Source organism: Temnothorax curvispinosus, unplaced genomic scaffold (genome assembly GCF_003070985.1).
Source record: "Temnothorax curvispinosus isolate PA1 unplaced genomic scaffold, ASM307098v1 QBEX01002827.1, whole genome shotgun sequence".
NCBI classification, from domain to species: domain Eukaryota; kingdom Metazoa; phylum Arthropoda; class Insecta; order Hymenoptera; family Formicidae; genus Temnothorax; species Temnothorax curvispinosus.
Window position 1 is genome coordinate 537983 of NW_020212607.1, and position 17593 is coordinate 555575.

At 35.5% G+C, this 17593-nt stretch overlaps 4 protein-coding genes and 1 long non-coding RNA gene across 11 annotated transcripts; 4 read left to right on the top strand and 1 right to left on the bottom strand.

Annotated features, from left to right (window-relative positions):
• Window positions 1-30: 30 nt before the first annotated feature.
• Window positions 31-1165, top strand: LOC112451949 (40S ribosomal protein S29). The gene is made up of 3 exons (XM_025011884.1): window positions 31-156; window positions 812-911; window positions 998-1165. Exons 1-3 carry the CDS (start codon window positions 95-97, stop codon window positions 1004-1006), a joined length of 171 nt encoding a protein of 56 aa, XP_024867652.1. The 5' UTR covers window positions 31-94; the 3' UTR covers window positions 1007-1165.
• Window positions 1166-1816: 651 nt separating this feature from the next.
• Window positions 1817-7065, top strand: LOC112451947 (E3 ubiquitin-protein ligase PPP1R11). Of its 2 annotated transcripts, none has more exons than XM_025011883.1 (5): window positions 1817-2057; window positions 4906-5014; window positions 5101-5256; window positions 5342-5468; window positions 5531-7065. In XM_025011883.1, exons 1-4 carry the CDS (start codon window positions 1971-1973, stop codon window positions 5365-5367), a joined length of 378 nt encoding a protein of 125 aa, XP_024867651.1. In that variant the 5' UTR covers window positions 1817-1970; the 3' UTR covers window positions 5368-5468; window positions 5531-7065. The 2 variants fall into 2 exon arrangements, with proteins under 2 accessions (XP_024867651.1, XP_024867650.1); XM_025011882.1 differs by having other exon boundaries at window positions 5556-7065.
• On the top strand, window positions 2075-4572 carry LOC112451944 (succinate--hydroxymethylglutarate CoA-transferase). Of its 3 annotated transcripts, none has more exons than XM_025011875.1 (3): window positions 2075-2790; window positions 2872-3965; window positions 4052-4572. In XM_025011875.1, the coding sequence occupies exons 2-3, from the start codon at window positions 2883-2885 to the stop codon at window positions 4280-4282; spliced, it is 1314 nt and encodes a 437-aa protein (XP_024867643.1). In that variant the 5' UTR covers window positions 2075-2790; window positions 2872-2882; the 3' UTR covers window positions 4283-4572. The 3 variants fall into 3 exon arrangements, with proteins under 3 accessions (XP_024867643.1, XP_024867642.1, XP_024867644.1); XM_025011874.1 differs by having other exon boundaries at window positions 2075-2540; window positions 2624-3965; XM_025011876.1 differs by having other exon boundaries at window positions 2075-2192.
• LOC112451942 (F-box/WD repeat-containing protein 5) lies at window positions 7064-10556 on the bottom strand. 2 transcript variants are annotated; one of them, XM_025011870.1, is made up of 9 exons: window positions 10111-10556; window positions 9453-9610; window positions 9192-9369; window positions 8786-8978; window positions 8436-8663; window positions 8166-8344; window positions 7742-8078; window positions 7446-7658; window positions 7064-7348 (listed from the first exon to the last, which is right to left on the bottom strand). In XM_025011870.1, exons 1-9 carry the CDS (start codon window positions 10406-10408, stop codon window positions 7081-7083), a joined length of 2052 nt encoding a protein of 683 aa, XP_024867638.1. In that variant the 5' UTR covers window positions 10409-10556; the 3' UTR covers window positions 7064-7080. The 2 variants fall into 2 exon arrangements, with proteins under 2 accessions (XP_024867638.1, XP_024867639.1); XM_025011871.1 differs by having other exon boundaries at window positions 7742-8069; window positions 10111-10553.
• A 173-nt stretch (window positions 10557-10729) lies between these two features.
• LOC112451950 lies at window positions 10730-15693 on the top strand. 3 transcript variants are annotated; one of them, XR_003040443.1, is made up of 4 exons: window positions 10730-10820; window positions 11057-11305; window positions 11666-11869; window positions 15658-15693. It is a non-coding gene; the product is annotated as an uncharacterized LOC112451950 (long non-coding RNA). The 3 variants fall into 3 exon arrangements; XR_003040441.1 differs by having other exon boundaries at window positions 11691-11869; XR_003040442.1 differs by having other exon boundaries at window positions 10733-10820; window positions 11050-11305; window positions 11691-11869.
• The last annotated feature ends 1900 nt before the right edge of the window (window positions 15694-17593 follow it).

Sequence of the window (17593 nt, forward strand, 5' to 3'; positions counted from 1 at the left end):
TCGATTCTTCTGCCACATTCCTCGATCATTTCCTGCTTCCTGTCTTTCACGTTCGTGAGTTCGTCGCAGGAGAAACGTAGTGACACGTGCAAACATGGGTTTTCAAAATATTTGGTACTCACACCCACGAAAATACGGTCAAGGATCTAGGTCCTGGTTAGTATAACGCTCTTCTCGTTCTCGCCAACTTTTATTAGCACGTAAGTACTTTCGCTCGATAAATAACGCGGAATAAAGTGATCGATCCCGTAGGACGTTCGTATGGCGTCGGTCCGAACATCGCCGCATAGTATCAATCACAAAAACTCGATTTGAAGCGAAATATTTGATGTAACAATTAAAAAGTCGAAATACGTGTGGTATGTATGTATGTATCGTCGTTAATTATTACTATCGCCTGTGCAAGCTACAAGCTACAAGCAGTCTAACCTCAAAAATGCACGTTGTTGAATGAAAAGACACGAAGAATAATTTAGATTTAGAAAATTATACTTGTATAGTGGATTAAATACAATAAATGGGCTATATAATCTAACGGAAAGTTGAAGACGCTTCAGTCCTCACCAACCGGAGAGACAGACATAAAAAAAAAATGTTATTGAATATCCATTTTGGTTAAACTAAAATTGTTAATTTTTCTTTTTTGGTTCCAAAATGTTTTAAATCCAGAAAATAAAATAATTGCAGATAAATAAATCAATCTCGAATCAAGATGATGTTTATTACATATTATATTATATATAAGATATATATATATTAGGTGTGCAAATGTATGTATTGTGCGATCTGAATAAAATCGATTTTGTTGCAGCCGCGCCTGTGCAAACAGACATGGGCTTATTCGTAAATACGGCCTGAACATCTGTCGACAGTGCTTCAGGGAATATGCAGCCGATATTGGTTTCAAGAAAGTAAATATATATCCTGTCTTTTTGATGCATTACGATGTAGACACAAGGGCTCTAACACAGCTAAATATGTCTTCTTTGTTTTACAGCTGGATTAAATATAATGTAGGACGTAGTACAAGAAATTCATGGGCGACGGCACCATGATTTCCACACCAACACCCTGGGATTAAATTAACAGCAAAAAATGGAGATTGTGTAACATCTGGCACACAACGTTCTTGAAATGAATATATTTATATCTACATAATCCAATATTTTATTTCGTATATGTTCTTTTTACATCCCCCAGCAGATGGAAATAATTCTTTTTAATCTTCCTGAAAACGTAAAAATGCGATCAAAGTTAAATTGTTTGACAACGTGATGTTTGATACTTTTGATAGTAATATTAACATATTACTATTAAAAAGCATAAGATATTGATATTAAACATGAATGAGATCAGTTTTAGAGTATGTTCATGGCAATAGATCATATAGTTTATTTGAGATTTAAAAAGAACTATTTTCCGGAATTTCCAACAATGCATTGTTCGGACGTCAATGTTGCATCTGAAAAACATTAGCACATAAAATTGCAAATAAAGCTCTATCTTAAATCTAAATTGTGAATATTGAAGTCTGTTCTTTGGTACACTATAGTTACACTATATCATATTTTCTATACTTAAAATAAGAGATAGATATGCACGTAGACATCGGGTATGGAAAATTATGCCGCAAAAAAACTTTAAAGCCTTTGTTCAGAGGGCTTTAAAAACGTGAACTTGGCAAAAACGTGGAAATTCTACTTAAAAAAAAAGTAAGACGGGGAAAAAAAGGTTAGAGCCTATTTGACCAAAAAGAAAAAAATATTGACACTGCCAATTTGGCAGCACTGCGGCAATGGGGACTAGGGCAGCAGCCCCGAGCCCGGGCAGGCAGAGGGGCAGCTGGCAGCTGGGCAGGGTTGCGCGTAGCGCGTAGCGCGTGGGAGCTGGGAGGTTACGTTTGATGCGGCGATCAGCGGCGATCGGCGATATCGATATCGTGCGTGTCCTTCGCGCGTCAACCGCGACACATGGAGAGAACGATGTCGGAGCAAGCGGCTTCGCAGACGCAAACGGAAACAATCTCCGAGGCGGACGTCACCGATTCCGGATCGCAGGTATTTACGCATATTTGTCGCACTCGCGACTTGTAGGGCCCGCGTGGCCCGAAACGTCACGAGGTGTCACGAGGTGTTTTTGGCCTTGACGCGATAAGAGTGATCGTTTATCGGAGGGGTTGAAAGCTGGAGGCAGTAGGTCGTGCATACAACTTTTGTCACTCACGTCATTTATCTGATTGCGTCGCCGCAATCCTTTTTTGGACGTTCGCAGAAACCGCCGCGTCATATCACTCATATCGGTAATATCGGTATACCTAACTGCGACGAGGTTACGCGTTCTGTTACGTGCCACACGCCGCAACATTTTCAAAGCCTTTCAAACATCTTATTCATTCTCTCAAATAGTTTTTCAGCAAACAGTGCCTAATATACAATATTCTATTAAGCCTTTATCTCGTAATCTGCGCGTTGCACGCTTTTATATTTTAAAAAGAAAAAAATCTAGGTCTAGGTGCCAACGCCTATTGCTCATATAACTGGGTATGTTTGACGTGTGCTTTTATCTTCGTTACCCTGTTTTTATTTTTTCTCATGATTCTAAGTTCTAGTTTTTCTTTTTCCAGGTCGATCCTTATATTGGTTATCATCTAACACAAAGTTCTTTTTCAATAAGTAAAGATCTTGATATCTGTTTGAATTTTTAACTGTAACTCGTAGCGACGAAGCTTCGACTTGGACTCGCACGTTATTTATACTTTTCAAGTATACGCGTAAACCTTTTGGAGTAAAAGTCAGTGTCTCTAACATTTTAAAATAATACGTCGCGTCCGGTCCGGCACGTAACAGTTTCCAGCCTCGTTTGACATTTTAGATACTGTCGATATGATACGTGGAGTACTTGCGACTCGCGGGCGAAACCGCGCTGCGGGCGAGATGTTTTTCTCGAACTCGAGTGTACGCACGCCGAAGAGCTGCGGACGTGAAGTCGAAGACCCCGAAGACAGTCGTTCGCCGCTAAACGGGATACGAGTTTTGGATCTGACGCGGATCGTGGCCGGTCCTTACTGCACGATGATCCTGGGTGATCTAGGCGCGGAAATCTTGAAGATCGAACGACCCGACGGCGGGGACGAGTCGCGCAAGTGGGGCCCGCCGTTCTTCCGAGGAACGCAAGAGTCGACTTACTTCATGAGCGTCAACAGAAACAAAAAGAGCGTTTGCGTCGATTTGAAGAAGGGTAAAGATATCATTTACGAGCTGGCGCAGATGTGCGACATCCTGGTAGAAAATTACGTGCCGGGAAAGCTGAACGGCATGGGCTTAGGATACGAGGATATGGCCAAGATAGCACCGCGTCTCATATATTGCTCGTTGACCGGTTACGGATTCCACGGCCCGTACGCAAATAGACCCGGTTACGATGTCATCGCTGCTTCGTTAGGCGGCCTCTTACACATCACCGGGCCCAAAGACGGACCACCGTGCAAGGTCGGCGTAGCGATGACCGATCTGGCGACAGGTCTCTACGCTCACGGAGCGATTATGGCAGCTTTACTGCAAAGATCCAAGACCAACAGAGGCCAATGGATACAGTGCAATCTCTTGTCGACCCAAGTCGCGAGTCTGATAAACATTGCTTCAAATTACTTGAATGGTAATAAGGAGGCGACGAGATGGGGATCTGAACACGAGAGCATAGTCCCTTATGAAGCCTTTCCCACAAAAAATGGATACATGACGATCGGGGCAGGAAGCGACGCGCAATTTATCGACGTAGTCAAAAGATTACAAATACCAGAACTCGCCACTGACGACAAGTTTGAGAGTAACATAGCTAGAGTTAAAAACAGAACGGAGCTGCTTCAACGTCTTAGAGATGCACTTCAAAAGAAGACAACGCAGGAATGGTCTGTAATATTTGAAGGGGCTTCGTTTCCTTATGGAGCAGTAAATACTATAAGAGAGGTGACGTACGCACGCTGAACTGATCTCGATGTGTTATTAACAACGTAATAAATTTCATTTTCTTGAACTTGGCGTGTACATTTCAGGTATTCGACGATCCCCATGTAAAACACATAAAGTTGGTTCAAGAAGTGGATCATCCGCGTACAGGCAAAGTAAAACTTGTTGGACCACCTGTGACATATAGCTACGCTACCAATATAGTGCGATCCCCACCACCGACATTAGGACAACATACATCGGAAGTTTTAAAAAATATATTAAACTATTCTGATGATAAAATAGACACGTTAATAACACAAAAAGTCGTACGATAATTAATGATGACATGAGAGAGTCCCTTTCTATCTATATACAGCAGCAGATGAGAGAAATCTCAATTTTATTTAATAAATATGAGCCTACTTTATTAAAACTTTTCCTAATGCTTTTAAAAAGTAGTTTTCACTTTTATACATTAGTTTTATGTACTTTTATATAAAATTCAGATAACAAATCTCACACTATTTAATATTAATCAAATTTTATAGCGAAACAAAGTTTTTAGAAAGTAGTTTTGATAATACGGCGTGTATAAGATTATTGTATTAAGATGTATTTTTTGTATTATATTATGTGTATATTATATATTTCAAGATTTGTATTTTATCATGTTGTGTGTGTGTGTATGTGTATATAGGTATATATAATATATGTCATATAATATATATCACATGTTTAAAAATTTCAAGATATATTACGCTACAATAAATAGTACGGAATAAAAACTTGTAAATGTTATTTGTGTGTACCTCCAGTTTTACATTAACACATTTTTTTATTATGTTTATTATAATAAATATCTGTTCAACACGTACTATCTACTTATAATTTAAAATGTGATTAATGATTTTTTATTAATGAATTTTATTACGTTATTAAACGTGTCACGTTTTTACAGGATGTACCTACCGTACGATTACGCCTACGAAAGCCGAAATCGAATAAAAAAGTCCAATGGACTCAGGGAACTGTAGATAATGAAAATCTAAATAAAAAGAAATCAAAATGTAGGTATTTATTTATTATCTTTGTGCACGCTTTTAAGTTTGTTTGGCAGAAAGAGTTAAGTTCGTACACGATGTTTCATTTACAGGTTGTTGTATTTATGAGAAACCAAAAACTTTCGGTGAAAGTAGCTCTGAAGATAGCGATGATGAATGCGAACATTGTCATGGACATAAGGATGCTCATAAGAAAGTCTTACCTAAAGCTGGTGATCCTGCGCGAGAAGGAATGTCATCACATCCTGGTAAACTTTTCATAGTAAATTAAGTATGCATTTGTATCTCTGTTAACCAGTTAACGTATCCTTATCTCATGTTTTCTTCTTATAGAACCGATTGCAACAGGTTCAACATAAGTGTTTTTATGCTTATTGACAACTTTTCCCTAAATGGAAAATAACGTCCTTTATGCTATTTCTCGAGTCAGTGTCATACAGAAAAAGATGATGGACTGTAGGTGAGTAATAATATTATATAAAACATACAATAATCGAGAAAATATATCAAAATATAACGTAGATATCATGTTGCGTTGTCGTTTTAGGTACCTACACAAACTTTAAGTATGATTTTGCGCTAGCACATATATTTATATTACAGTGTTTTAACAGTGTCGCACGGAAGATTATTAAGTGTTGTTCATATTGCTACGTGTTACACAAGTCATAATATCTTGCGAATAGTAACGTACTCAACACAGTCTTTGGAAAATAACTTTGTCATTCCTTATATGTTTATCTCCGATTTTCTTCATAGTACCATTTGTGCGTTATTTACTAATCTAATAGAAATCTAGATTTTATGCGCTAGAAAAATATGAATGTATTGTTATTTTGTGACTTGTATCAACACGTTACGTACGATAGGCGTAGTTCATATATTTCATTATTACTAGGCCAAGTTTGAAATCACTTTCTAATACAAAGATTAGGAACATGTCGAAATTTAATTTTTGTTTGAGAGATTTATTACATTTATAATCTTATAATGCACGTACTCTATAATACAAGCTCAAAAAATGAAATAATGTATTACAACGTACGACATGTATTGTCGTACACGTATACGTATAATTACGTATGTCGCATTACATACGTTAAAGACAAAAAAAGATAGAAAATAATGTACATTTACATCTATTCCTTGTTTCCTCTATCTAAGCGTAGGTAAATGAACGTTGTAAATATTTCAAATATACATGAAAACCAAACAGACGAAATAAGAGAATCCGTTATTAGGTATACGTGAAAAGACGTATAACCAGAAAGAAACTTAATGTTCATTGCACACTTTCATTGAGTTTCATGTTTAAATTTCGTTGAGATAAAATTTAAAACTAGTTTTAATATATATATGTATATATATAGACTCTGTGGATAAATTTTAAGCTGACATATTTGAGATATTTAAAAATATCTTGAGAAATTATCAATGTGTATATACAATATGCCATATGGAATAGGTAGGACACGTTTTGATCATTACGTTCCATTTCTACCAACGTAGATTAATTTTAATATATCGGTTTAACTTACTTTTTATCTTTTAATTCCAAGAACTAGAAAAAGATAAAAAGTAAGTTACACCGAGATTAAAGTTAATCTACGTTGGTGGAAATAAACAGATCACACTACTTTAATATTACGTTGAGTTTTGAAAATTAAAAAATAATTTTATAGTACGCTTTAAGTGACGTATGTACGTTTTTAATCTTTCGTTAGATATTTTCTGATTTTGCATTGTAACAGACACGTCAACAATATATTTTTATGATATTCATTTTCTTACATTCAACAACATTCTTAGTCATTTTTACTTTTTTTTTTCCCAAAATAGAAGCACTCATCTAATGAGATTCTAATATTATATTACCAAGAAATGAAAGTCTGCATATTTGCATTTGTATAATTCCAGATAATCAAAAAATATATTCTCATTATATTTGTGCTTTTACGCAATAATAGTATTAATACGTCTGGACGATTTTGTATAGTATAACTTAAGTGTAAAATATATCTCTAAGATCTTGTAAAAATAAATGTTTAAATCGGAAATTTAATAGTTTTTAGTCAGTCAATGTTAGTACCACTTTTCTGAAACTTATGTCTCTTTCGCACTTCCATCCCCCTACGATAGGACTTTTCATCTAAACCTAAAGCCTTCACCATAGCTCGACTCCGCCATATTTTAACTGTATAGTCGTCACTGGTTGTAACCAACATCTCAGGATCGCGTGGATTAAAAGCTACTGAATTGACTACATCACTGTGGGGAAACTTTGCTAAGCAAATTCCATAATGTCTATCCCATAAGTAACCATGTTTATCTTCCGCACCACTGCAAACAAAGATATTTTATAACAATGTTTTATATTTTGAACATAAAATTTTATATCACGTTAAAGCAACAACGTAAATACAAGCGTACGACGTACCTCGCTACGTATTCGTTACATACATCCAAAAATATAAAGAAACATTCGTTATTAGGCGTATATGCTTTGTGGGCTCTTAACATCGTGCCAACTTGTTTTAACGTTACCAAGTCGATCACATGGATATCAATTTCTTGAGCTATTGGCGGTGGTTGTAAAGGATTGGTAATAACGTAACCTTTCGGCCACGGCCTTGTATTTACATAAAGATACCTGGAGACATGCATAAAATGAGTCGTACACATACACATATCTCATGTTTCACTTTACCTCACGTATCGACGTCGATAACTGACCTATGATCGGGAGAAAGTCCCATTCCAATAATATGACCATGAAGATCAATTAGATGATCTATTTTATCGAATTTGTCCGCCACAGATTCATAATTTAACCAATCTTCCATCGGCGGAGTATTCTGTCTCTCTCGTTCCCTCTTTTGTTGCGCTATTCTCTCGCGCAGCGACGGTCCTGGATCCAATCTTCGTGGAAAAGTGACTACATTGATCCTCTTAAAGCCAACTTTATGCGGAGTATATGTTTTTGAGCCAGTTGTAAAAATAAGAAGTTTCTCAGGATTATTGGCTAACTCGTCTGTATCACATTCTTCGGTTATTGAAGATTCTGTAAACACTTTTTTTTTTTCATCATGTCCTACAGTGCGTAGAATGGCCGGTTACAGTTTCTTCGTGCCATGCCATACGCATGTATGTTTCCTACCTCCAGACTCGCTTTCTTCTTCCCACTGTGGCGTCTCACTTTCGCTATCGCTTTCGCTATGCGCCTTCTTTTGCATCTCAACCTGCCTATATTCCTGATTGTACTGTATAGGACTAGCATATTCAAAACCATCACCAAGTTTTCTCCAATTCGAAAATGCACCCTCTAATTTACTATATCTATCATGTGTTTATATATTATATATAATGTTACGTGCTAATAAGAGTTATATGATACAAGTTATATATACATAAAAAAAGAACGTCATACTGTATTCTCGATGACGTAATGTAGTATACCGGCTCCTCCTGCGTCTGCGAGCTATTAGACTCGCCCGAAGGCGACAACAAATCCTTGTGACTCGGTGGGTTTCCTTTTTCTTCCTTTGTGTTCGAGGAAGATGGTTGGCTCTGTTGTTCGGTGGATTCAGCTGGAGCAGGTGCTAAACAATTTGCAACCATAATTGCCCTAATCGAGGAAGCATTTCCATTATAGAATCTGAAAATCATTACATTATAAAAAAAATAAAAATATTACACGCCATTTAAAAAAGTTTGCTTACGTTTCCAACAAAAAGTTAACGTGGTCGATTAAAAAGATATACCGAGTTGTTACTTTACCTAAAGAGCTGCGTCATAATGGGCACATGTTCGCTAGCTGATTCCTGGTTTGCCTTATTGAGCCAAACTACGCTAGTACTGACCAAATGTGCCAGCCAATGCAGATTTCCACTCAAAAGGTAACGTTCACTGTACCATGTACCAAATATGTCATACGGCTTATTCACTACTCTACATTGAAGGTCAAAGCCAGCTACAAATAAGCAGAAAACACACATATATATATATATATATATATATATATATATATATAAGCATTTATTTGAACAAGATAATTGATTTCTTTTATCAAACGTTGTATCGTCAGATACGTTTGTTGATTCCCCGTTTAAGATTTATCTGTCTGCATCGTATAATCTTTATTTTATTGATACGTATAAGATCTTACGCTCTCGCTTGCACTTACGTGCTACTCTGAATACTGCTATTTCTCCCGAAGTACTGTGGGGTGTACCAAAATGGACACCAGACACAAGAAGCAACGTATCTGTACAATTAAACTGGGAAAATTGTGTGTACTTCCAACTAAATGTCTTCATATCATGCAAATATTTTATGGTAACAGGATACTGACTTTGCCATACCTGAAACAAAATCATGCGAGTGACAAATGTAAGTTGTAGCATGAGAGAGAAAATAATACGTGCAAGATGAGAGACAAGCTTACAAGAATATATCCATCTTTTGAACAGGTTGCAAACATTTTGCCATTGTGAGAAAAGCTCACGTGTAAGACCTGATGCGAATGTTCTTTAAGAACTTCAGTTTCTATCAATGGAGTGTGATATGCCAAACGTTTGAATTCTCCCAACCAGGAGGTTTTTCCTACAAAAGAAAAGAATATTATACATATGGAAATAAATCAATTACGTAATGTGGGATTTCTCTATGTACATAAAAAGCTTTTCTAGAATATCAGAAAAACCCCTTGAAAGATATTAAAATTATATGTACATTATTGTTAATAAGATTAATAAGAAAGGAACACGCTCAGACAATGAACCGTGCTACTAATCTCTCAATACGTAGAACGTTACAATATTACAAAACTTATTTGACGCATATCACTCTCTTTAAACACTGCTTTGTTATTATTTTCCACTATTCGTGCTTTCTCATTTGCTATATGTAGAATCGTTATCCACGTCAGCTGATCTAGCAGCTTTTGCTCCGAGCTTGAATCGATCTTCGTCGGAAAGTAAATTCGTCGGTATAAATTTATACTTTTTTTCTAATGCAATATCCGGCGGATAATGTTATTTTCGATCGCGGATCGTGAAGAAGCGCGAATACACTCGTGGCTCGTGGCTCGTGGCGGGACGTACCTGGCACGATGCCGACATCCGGATCTATCTTGTACGTCCGATAAAATAAATACTTCCAGAGGAACTCGTCGCGCGACACCCTGTACCACGATCGACACACCGCGCCCGCGGTCATCAGCTCCCTCGGCGACAGGTACTGGAAGATGCTCAGGAGAATCGAATCCGACATAACGTACCACGTCAAGTCACCTTCGCTACGCGACGAGTACTCGCTGCCGTCGTCCGACTCGCTGACGCTGACGTCCTCGTCGGACGTTTGGTCGGCCCGCGCGACATCCTCGACGTCGACGTCGTCCATTGTCGACGCGCGGCGGTTTATTTACTGGAACAGCTGATACCTGTCAACTACTACTACCGACCGCTACGCTACTACGCTGTCGTCACGTCAAGGATGCGCCAAGCGCCAAGCGCCAACGTCTCACGTCTCACGTCTCACGTCTCCACAACTCGACTGAGGTTAGATTGCCAGATTGGTTAGATTCACGTTAATATCCTGGTCGTGTCGCGCGTGGTCGTGCGCCCGGTGCGCCGTCGCCTGCACCCTCCGCAAGCGTTCACGACACTTCACGATCGAGTGCATCGCGAGTATCGCGATCGTGTCGGCCGTGTCGCGCAACACCACGTGCTTTCTCGTTGGACCAAACAAGCTTGAAGGGAAAAATAAGAATCTTACGTGATCACGTAAAATGGTAGTGACGGTTACGTACAAGGTATGTGGTTTACTTTATATTTACGCTTCCACTCCTTTGCGTACGGAATACATACTTAACTTTGAATCGCAGCACGTAAAACTACGGTTAAACGTACGTCAATGGGACGTTAAAATAGATATGTCGTATATGCAAAATCTGACCAATCAAGATGGTCCCAATGGATTTTCCCCTCACTCCTCAAAGTTTCACTTCTCCCATCTAAAGGAATACTTTACGTTCTGTTCAGATCTCAGATCTACGTCCATGGTGCAGTCTAAACCTCTAAACAGTACCTATACAGAAGTCTAGCTGTGTTTAGACGCTTAATTCGTTGTCAGCAAAAACAGCAAAAAGAAGATAATGAGCCGTGATAAGAAATATGGGGCTAAAAGTTGCATCTAACGTGCTAACGTTTGCTTTCCAACGTAAAAAGAAAAATAAGAGAAAAGATGAACTGTGCAACAAGTTCAGCTTTAAAAATTTTAATGACGCGTTGGCAGAAGGTATGTACGATTCCATCGTATGCGTGGTACTTAATGACGTATATACGTCCGTGGTACTGCCTTATGAAGGATTTACACTGCGTCCGATGTCCAATAGAGGAGTTCGTTGTCTAGAGACTGTGGGAGTTTCTCTAGAGTTTCTAGAAAACGAACTCTTCTCTATTGGATATCGGACGTCGTACGTATGTACGTATGTACATTGTACATACGTGGACATTGGACGCAGTGTGAATCCTCCATTAGTTACGCATGTTCGGGAGATTTGAAAACAGTTTATTTCTTAAATAGAACGTCACGTTTTAATAACTTTATTTAGGATTTACAGTATAATAATAAAATAATATGATTATTTACACTAAGACATACGCTTCTGTATGTCCCCCAGGTAGCAGGATATTGACATCTAAATAAATGTCTTAATGACGTATTATTACTGGCCGTATTGATCTCTGACAAGAGGCAGGTGCCATTTATCGAAAGAAGAAGAATGACGTATTATTGACATTAGAGATCATTGAAACGGACGTAATACGTCATTTGATGTCACTCCGTTGGGTTATAGAGGTGAGGATATTACGTAATATTTGCATGTCTTGATCAACGCGTACGTATAGTTTTTGATATACATTTGACATAAATATTCAAACGTTCGGTTTTATTACGTAGTGGTTATAATAAATACACAACACGAAGGAAGAATATATAAAGACGTATACTATACGAACGTTGAACACGTATATTTTTTAGTCTCGACAAGTAAGTTATATCTCAACTCGTTCGCAATCTATATTTATATACTATAATTACATAAATTGCGACATTGCTCCATTCGGAATCAATTCATTTTATACTCACGATGTTTCATTAATAATAGTCGATAAATTAAAGACATGCATCAGTACGTTCGTTTTGACACATATGATACGATATGTGATTTTAAAATTCTGTAAAATTTAAAAATTCGAAAATTTGATAAAAGATATATTTAAATTCAAGCATTCTTTTATATATATATATATTATATAAAACTGTTATCCCACGTATTTTGTCGTAACGAAACAATAATTTGTACGTTCCATTTTCTGTGTCGTATCATTTCTTAGCTTTAATGAATAAATCCGTATATAAATGTTCGCTTCGAATAAATAGACATCGAACGAGATTCTAACGTGTGCGAATGTGGTCATCTTGTTTTTAACAAATACCACACATTAAGAATAGATACCACGGTTCTCTCTATTTTCTGAAAACGGAGAAAAACAGGAAGACTTCAAGCATGATTCTCGCGTGCAAGAGTTAACTATCTATTGAGCAAATTAATGCTTGCGTCTCTAAGAAGCTTATGAGCTATAACTACGCGTGGCTGCTTCAACCGATCTACGTATTTCTACTCATGCGTTGCAAGTCACTAATAAAAATGTATGCTGGATACGCACGTTCTTGTGCTTTATCTTGTCGCATATCACGCATTCATATTAATGGGGCAGTTAATAAATTCAACATCATTAACTAAAACATTATATGTTAACATTATATATCGACGATTTTATTTTTATCATCGTAGCCTTTTCGTTTTATAGTGCATTTAACGCAACAATATAACGTTACAATCTAAAATATACATATTATAACTATTTGAGAACTACGTACTTATTATACGTAACGTATTTTTCATGCACAAAATTCGTAACTAAAAACTACTTATCTCTTCGTAAACAAGACGATTGCATGGTCAGTTTAACGTAAATATAAGATACGCGTACAGGCCAATGCTATTTCCGGTGCACAAGAGACGTAAATTTTGCACTAGGTGATTATGCACATATATACATATTGTACGCGATGTAACGAATACGTAAATATACGACGTAAAGGATTAAATCAGCACAGAAAGACAAAGTTATTTTTATTAAAAAAAAAAAATTATTTAACTTTTATTCGTATTAGAGAAAACGCTTGTTGAACGTTGTCAAGTTAAGAAAGCTACGAATATATATACTTTTGTAATATAATTATGTCCAAGTATTTTTTGCGTGATAAAATAAGCCGTTTAATCTTCCTTTTTACTATTGTTTATCTCCTGTAATTTCTAAATCAGGCGTAAATTCAATAATTATATAAAGAAAAAATTTATTACGTATGAAAATGAATAGGATCTCGTACGTGCAGAAAAATTTCTCGGCAGAAAGAATAGACTACGTAAAGAGATACCTTTATAATTTAACATTTATTATAATTTTGCAATACATAGAAATAATAGTTTCGTACAAAATTTTCAAATGCTATTTATCACGTTTCTTCACAGAAATTCCGATGAAGAGCCATAGCTGTTTTTTATAAGGAACAGTATTATTATATTCTTGGTAGCAGGCAAAGTTAGTACAAAAAATTGAAAAATATGTATACAATGTAGCGCATAATCAATTTACGCTATTAATAACATTTAGAATTGACGTGCACAGATTTACTTGAACTATATACTTGAAGAATATTTAAACGTTTTTACAAACAAACACAGATAATAGCAAAAAATTTAGCGTGGAACCTAATAAAAAACGGTCTTAAATATGATGTTTAATCGTATTCTATTATCGAAGAATAGCTGACAATGTTACACGTGTTTTTTTTTTCCCCCCAGATAAAGATCTTAAGGATATTAAACACAGCAAATACCCCCATAAATCCATCGATAAAAATTTGTAAAAGTCCTGAGAAATCAAAACTCATCGTATCAAATTCGTTAAAAACTGCAAGTACAGAACGCACGTGCAAATAAAAACGTGTTGTAGCAGCAAAAAATATTTAAAGAGGCAGCTATAATGACTGAAGAAAAAATGTTATACAGCCGAAAATATCTGCGTAGAAAAAGTTTTTATAATTCTTTTTATACGTTAAAATAACGTGTTAAAATACTTTAATTCTTTTTCGAAGCTACATTCTTTAATTAAATTGACAAATTATTTTAAACACGATTACGTTTACATTTATACACGTACGTTGTCTATAAAATTTATTTTTTAAATAAGAAAATGTGAGTTTATTAGATGTATTTTTTTGTAGATGCAGTTAGATGTAATTTTTTAAATTTTGAAAGATATTTTTATTTAGAACTGTTACATACTGATTTAGTACTGATTTAACCCTAAAACTTCTGTCTCTTTAAATGTATTGAATTATCATCAGAATTAAAAATTATGAATATATATATATATGATAAATTATTCCTTATACTATATGTTGAAATAAATTAATTTTAGTGTGTCACACGCACACGTAATGTTACAGATTGGCAAAATATATGTGAATAATCATAAATTTTAATCAGTAATTACCATTTTTGTTAGAAATATAGGATACAGACTAATACATTGTATACATATGTGCATTTACTAATACATGGCAATAAAAAAGGAAGGACATTTTATCACGTTATGGATATGTTTATGATAAAATTTAAAAAAAATTGATTTATACATCATTTTACAGTGCAAGCAAAAAAGTTTGTGATAATAATAAACATAATTCTAACATTGTCGTTCCATTAAGAAAGAGAAGTCTGAATTATTGTATGATTATTCGTGCATGATTATTAGTACCAGCACGGCCGATTGATTTATTACTATTTCTCATTTGCAAGTTGCACATACGTGTATCATTCTAAGGTTCGAAAAAAATCGACGTATAATACTGACGTAACACGAAGGCAAATTTAATCGTATTTTGAACTGAAGCAAGTTTAAATTCTTCCGAGAACCGATTAAGATAAGATCAAGTATATAAATACCGGTTCTATAATTTGCGATAATCTTTTTTTATTTTTCTCAAGTGGGCGATGAACGTATGCAGCTAAGTTAAGTTGTCGTTAAGCGCATATTATACGTTCCTACGTCATCTTATTAAACGAATTTTTTGTAATATTTAGTACCTTTTTACCACTCACGTCCTCTGATATTACATTTCTTAATATTTATATAAATCTATATTATAAGTAAAACCATGCGCGCGCGCGCGCGCCTTCTGCTTACTTATATTATATGTATAAGCTCTCGTTTTATTTACCTTTTTCCGAATGTCCTGAATCGTTCTGCTAGCCTTGACCTGACAATAGTGTGGCCGCCGTAGTATGCCTACTATTTTTTCACAGGCGCTTGACGTATGTATCTTTCGAAAAGAGATAAAATAATTCATGAGCGCGCAGTTTTACCTTTTCTTATCCGATACGTTAAATCGTGACGTTAAATACGACGTGATAACATGAGAATGTTTAGCATTTTCATGTTATAGGTACTTGATACGTGCATGTATTTCAATTTTTATGTTCACCTAACAGTTGTGTTACCGCATTTTTGTAGATTTACCGATCCGTCGAAGCAACATCCCAAGGAGAACAAAAAAAAGAAGAATCAAGGTCAAGGATGACGTTAAAGCGATATGATTCGTTGTTTTATTTTGAGGTTTATTACATAGTAACGTATAGAAATATTCATATTTCTTAATTTATTGACTTCAAGCTAATGGGTATACACGGAAATCAACTCAACGAGAAAAGAAACTTTTGACGCTGCTAGACAAAATATATAACATCCGTAATCATATTAACTAATCTTTTATGTATGTTTATTTTATCTAACACAAATACAGTCTGTGAAAGACGTGCTATATAGATATATATGTATTATTTAAATATGAAATAAATGTATTAATGAAAAGATTTATATATATATACTTGGCGTTGCGCACTATCGTGTCGCTTGATCATATGGATAGTACGATAACAAAAGATGATATATAATAAAATTATTCAAGGTCAATTATTCAAATTTACAATAAAGTTAGTACGCAAGATAAAACGTTGGATTAAATCGTGTAAATATTTTCATTACTTTAAGATATTTTATATAAGCTTTAGAGTATGTGTTTTTAAAGTCTTTTAACATTTAAGTTTTATGATGACGCATGCGTATATTTATAAAATTGTATTTGTACACACGCGTGGTAAAATATATCAATATATGGCAGCTCCAGCTAAACAATATTTTAACGAAGCAATATTTAATGCCCCTCTGTATTTTAGACACTAATAAAATATACCTATCGGTATGTATCTCACATCGATCGTGACGCATTCCTATCTCGTGATTCACGCCTACGAAATGATTATCGTTTATGAGAGATCCAAGAATATTCTATGACAATATTTTATACACGAGGTGATTCACGCGCACATGCTCTTACATTACAAATCGAAAGTGCACACGGAACATGCTCCTTAAAAACAGGGATTTGATTCTTTAAGATTTACGTAATAAATTTAACCCTAGCTTATATATAGCCACACTTTATTTCGAGTCAAGCTTGTAGTGTAGAAATATGGAAATACAGATTTTGATCAAGATGTTTATGTGATAATATCAGGCCAAGAAAAATGGATTTGAATTTAAACTGAACTTGGAGGAAACTAGAAAATTATGTGTTTATATGTGACAACTAGAAAACCGAAAAACCTTGAGCGGTCCACTGGACCGAAGCGTGGCGAGCTAGGGTTACGTTTAAATACTTTAGTTTACAAGCTTAATAAACTTTCGTAACACTACGTTTCACATTTTAACATTTGATTTTCTAGGTTCGTAAGATGTTGCTTTATATGCTCAGCGTATTCTTCATTTCTCCGCGTATCAATATAACACAGATGTCCCGGATGTACGGATAACCTTGTATTTAAAGAACGAACGAGATCAAGGTTTTCGATTAAAAAGCAAGTTCTAAATCTGTCACTTGTTCCCCTTCAAGTATTTCTTTTATAAGATATATTTATTTAGAACGTAATCCATCTGGACATGTACTATTTCATTTCTGAGAGCAAATAATGATTCATTGTATTGTGCACGTACTCGTATCGCTTCTCGACGGAAGCTGTAAAGTGGATATCATTATAGATAATATAGACACACATATAGAGGACGGCATAAGTCAATGGACAAAGGCCTAGTTTTCGAGATAGAAAACACATTATTTGATATAACGTTTTGTCAATTTTTTATGTCTCATCTTCCAAAGAGAAGCAAGGATACGTTGTTTGTAATTTGTATTACGCGCGGACACGTCGCTTTGAAAGTAGAAGAGCGGTTTTCGTCTATATGGATCTCTCAATGAAGTACAAACGCAAACTAACTGGACGTTTATCAATGTTGGCGAGACTTTCAAAACTGAAGCTTTACAACTGGATTCCCTGGTTTCCACGTGTACTTCTTTCATGGCTTTATGCTAATACTAATAGTATATCTTGTG